The following is a 3938-nucleotide window of genomic DNA, read 5'->3' as shown; positions in this document are numbered from 1 at the left end:
ATCATGCGCCTTTGTGACCGGACATTCCTTCATACAACGTAGTAATAGGGGGAAGTAATCGGGCCGTTCGATGTGTGTGTGTGTAGAGGTGTGTGTGGTTGAAACGTAGCAGCCTGCAGTGGGGAACACAGTGAAGGCAGTGTGTACGTGCCGGTGCTGCACTTCTCAGAGGCTGCCTCCTGATGCTGCAGCCATTTCATGAATTGAAGGAGGCTTTACAAATAAAAAAATAGCTCTACACCCCTGGCCGCAATTTCCTTAAAATGAAGTCCGAGTTCGAAATATATCTCAAATAATGTATGCACTGCCATATCCCCACATAAACATAACAGTCTGCGATGAAACCGTTGTCTCCTGTGTGCTCCACTTCCTATTGGCGCACCGGTAACTTTCTCTGCGCACGAGAGGCTGAGACCTTATGCTAACCAATTTAGATTTATTTTGTATGTTTAATGGTCCGCGGACCGGGGGTTGGGAACCCCTGATGTAGACCATAGTCGTGTCACCTTTATGTCTCCTGCATACTTGCATAAAATGTCCTCTCTTTATAAGTCTGCATTAGTTTTGGTACTTGATTTGTGTGAAAGAGCACAAAGTGCATGTGTGTGACTGTGCACAGAGAGGAGCTGCTGCTGCTCAAGGAAGAGGCGGAGCAGAAGTTGAGAGAGCTGCAGGCCGTCCTCCAGCGGGTCTCTGAAGACTTCCACAAGGTCAGAACACAAGCTCCGCTACTTATTTACTTAACGTCGTATCATGGTACTCATTCACACGTCCTTTTCAATGAGAGAAGTTTGTTTTTCAGTCACAGGGTATGGTGTCGACTTTAGAGAGGTCCCTCCATGAACTGCAGACTGAACATGACGCCCTGAAGTTGCAACAACAGAAGGTCAGATCCATTCATGTATAATCTAGCACAGTGGTTCCCAACCTTTTTCTCTAGTGTACCCTGTGAGCTGGTCGCCATTCTATGGTCGCATTCAAACCTAATAGTCACTTCTTTGGTGCGCACCAGACGACAGTTTGTTACATTGTTTCATTTTTTATGAATGTATGGTTTGCGTTCACATAGGCAAACATCAGAAGGGCTATAAACTGTCAATAAAAGTCATGTGCACGGCAATGCTGTTCAACAATTGGTCAGACATTATGCGGCTAAAAACACAAATCCCGGCATTTCTACCGTAGCCCCCCGAATGGAGCATCGGCAGGTTATTTCCATGCTGCTGTTAATCTGGAGATCAACAGACTTTAATGGACAGCTCATAGGATTATATAATCAGACAACGTGCATTAAAAAACATTATAACACATGAGTATAATGAGAGACGTTCTGCAGTCAGGAGGAGGTTTCACCGACAACAGGGAGCTCTGATGAGACTGTACCACCATGTTTCTCATTTAATTAACAATATCTTAAAATGACAATATTAACAATTCAAGTCAAACTTTGGTGATTTATGTTTTCCCTTGACCTCCTCAGGCTGCTGTTACAGAGGAGGACAAGGAGCGCTTGTTAGCGGACCTTCAGAAGAAAGTGACGTCTCTGGAGAGGCGGCTCCAGGGGAACCTGAGCCAGGAAGAGCATCTGCAGGAGTTTCTCCAGGAGGTGAACAACACCATCAGGATGAAAACTACCATTGTATTGCTCATAGCTAAAAGTATTGCAAAACTCTAAACAAATCTTAAATAACATCAAAATATATTCAGAACTTAGATTTAGTTGTTTTCTGTTGCTGGTCCTTTTATTTAAATAATTATCAATCTCTTAATAGAAGAGTATAATATTGAGCTTACCTTACATTTCATTCTGATTATGCCCCGTCCCTTTTCTAGGGAATTAATCAGAAATCTTTTCAGAATCCAAAATCCTTTTTATGTCCTGCAGAGGGAAAAAATATGATTTGAAAACCAAACCATTTACCTGTCCAGTTGTTGTCTTTTCAGAAGTGTGGCCTTGAGCAAAATCTGGAGGAGACGAGAGCAGAGCTGCTGTTGGTTCGGACAAACCACGCTGATACTGTGAGCGCTCTGGAGACACAGGTAAACCACTGCGGGGATATCTGCTGAAGATAGTATCTTTTGCTCTTAATTGAATGATAATTGATGTAATATTGACTCATTGTGCTAAATAAGCAGACATAGGTCACCAATTTACAGTTGGTGTTGAAGCATTCAGGTGAATAAAAGAAGTTCTACTTCCTTTCCTACTCTTTCCACTTTACATTTGCCTATTGTCATTTGCATTCATTTCTCATCACAAGCACAAGGTTAACTATGGCAAAGCTCTTGTAACCTTCATACAAAGGTTGTCAAAGGGAAACCGGTCATATTGAAAGTAATAAATCAATGTGGGCTGTGTGTTCCTCTCTGACCCAGGTTTCCAAACAGAACGGCAACATCACTGAGCTGCAGACCCTTCTCCGGCACAAGGACGACTCCTCCAGAGCCTACAGAGACAGAACAGAGACACAAGTAAGCAAGCAGACACATCAGTGTCACAATGACAGATAACATTATTCATTTACATATTTCATCTTCTTGTTCCCTTAAAGCAGGGGTATTCAAATCAAATTCAACAAGGTTTCCTCCAGCAAAGGTCCGGAACATCATAATGTCTAACTTGTGTTATGAATTAGTTTGATATATATTGAAGTAGCTTATTAGCTGTATCATTGTCGGCATTTAATCAACAACTGACCATCAAATAAACAAATATTATATATAATATTAATATTTATTGTCACTTAACATTGAACTATACAGAAATATAATACTGTGGGCATGTATAATGTTCTTCTCCACCTCCAGCACCTTCTCCACCTCTAAATGCTTCTCTACCTCCTGCTACCGTAACCTCAACTCCAACTGCAACTTCTCCTGCTCCAACCTCAACTCCAACTGCAACTTCTCGTGCTCCAACCTCATTTTCTCCTGCTCAAACTGCATGGCCGAAAGCTCTTTTTGCTGCTCGAACGCCAAACCAGCTTTCTGAACCACTACCGGCACGACCCCTGCCGCACCAAACTCACTCTTCTGCAACACCCCCTGCTCAAATAAAGATGACATGATGACAGCTTTAATCTCATGTTTCCGCTTGCTCCCTACAACAGCAATTTCATAATGCTCTGCTATTTCGACCAACTGCGCCTTCTGGCAATCATCTAAGAAAGACACTGAGGGCGCATCCACAAACGCCAACAAAGAAGCCATAATATGTTACCTATTACCAATCAGAAAGACAACACGCATGGGAAAAAGACAAACCCAACAGAGAATTTTTCCCCTCACTGCTTAACCAAAATCTTACTAATCTCACCTGGTCTTCATGTGGCTTGCGGCGGGTAATTACGCACTGGAACCCGGCGGAGTTATGGAGCGACCTGCACGCAGGCAACACCACAAAATCACGCGGACGTGCCCCCGAGACAGGTGTCCGAAAACAGCTGACACTAACCACATCGCCACAACACTATGAAAAAAACAAATAAACGCAACCCAAGGTTGTTTGTTTATTGTGCATTCTGTAGACTCCCATTTCTGTTTGAATTACAAAATGGACATCAGAAATTGGATTAAAAGGTCTAAGGATTTATTAAACGAAATAGCGATGAAAGAACTGCAGCTGATGGTGCTGCTGGCAACCCTGCACCTGCCGTTGCAGCAGCACGCCTTAATGTCACAAGGCTTGACCTCGGCAAACCCCGGGGCTGAGTTAGCGAGCCCAATCCTTGACTCATCAAGGTGGCCGCCACCAACGCTGTCCTCCGAGGCACAGCTCCTTGTGCCCCCACCATCACCACCTGCGTTGCCACACCCTGTACCACACCCGCCAGCATCCTCCTCCTCCTCCTCCTCCTCCTCCTCCTCCGTGCCGGTGCCTCCACTACAGACGCTACCTTGCAGCACATCAACAGGTACTATTGGGCCAGCAACCGCTC

At 44.2% G+C, this 3938-nt stretch overlaps 1 protein-coding gene across 1 annotated transcript in view; it reads left to right on the top strand.

The window, feature by feature from the left end:
- Positions 1–3911, top strand: part of LOC104944387 (golgin subfamily A member 1-like) — an 11123-nt gene extending 7212 nt beyond the window's left edge. The window contains exons 7-12 of the mRNA XM_010769911.1: positions 620–710; positions 803–886; positions 1481–1606; positions 1945–2040; positions 2377–2472; positions 2809–3911. Of these exons, the coding sequence (XP_010768213.1) occupies positions 620–710; positions 803–886; positions 1481–1606; positions 1945–2040; positions 2377–2472; positions 2809–2826 (511 nt within the window). The 3' untranslated portion in view covers positions 2827–3911. The remainder of the gene's footprint in view (positions 1–619; positions 711–802; positions 887–1480; positions 1607–1944; positions 2041–2376; positions 2473–2808) is intronic.
- Positions 3912–3938: the final 27 nt, after the last annotated feature.

Source organism: Notothenia coriiceps, unplaced genomic scaffold (assembly GCF_000735185.1).
Source record: "Notothenia coriiceps isolate Sejong01 unplaced genomic scaffold, NC01 NC01_scaffold00008030, whole genome shotgun sequence".
Lineage (NCBI taxonomy): Eukaryota > Metazoa > Chordata > Actinopteri > Perciformes > Nototheniidae > Notothenia > Notothenia coriiceps.
The sequence above is the reverse complement of the archived record's forward strand: the minus strand, read 5'-3'. Positions and strand labels throughout refer to the sequence as shown.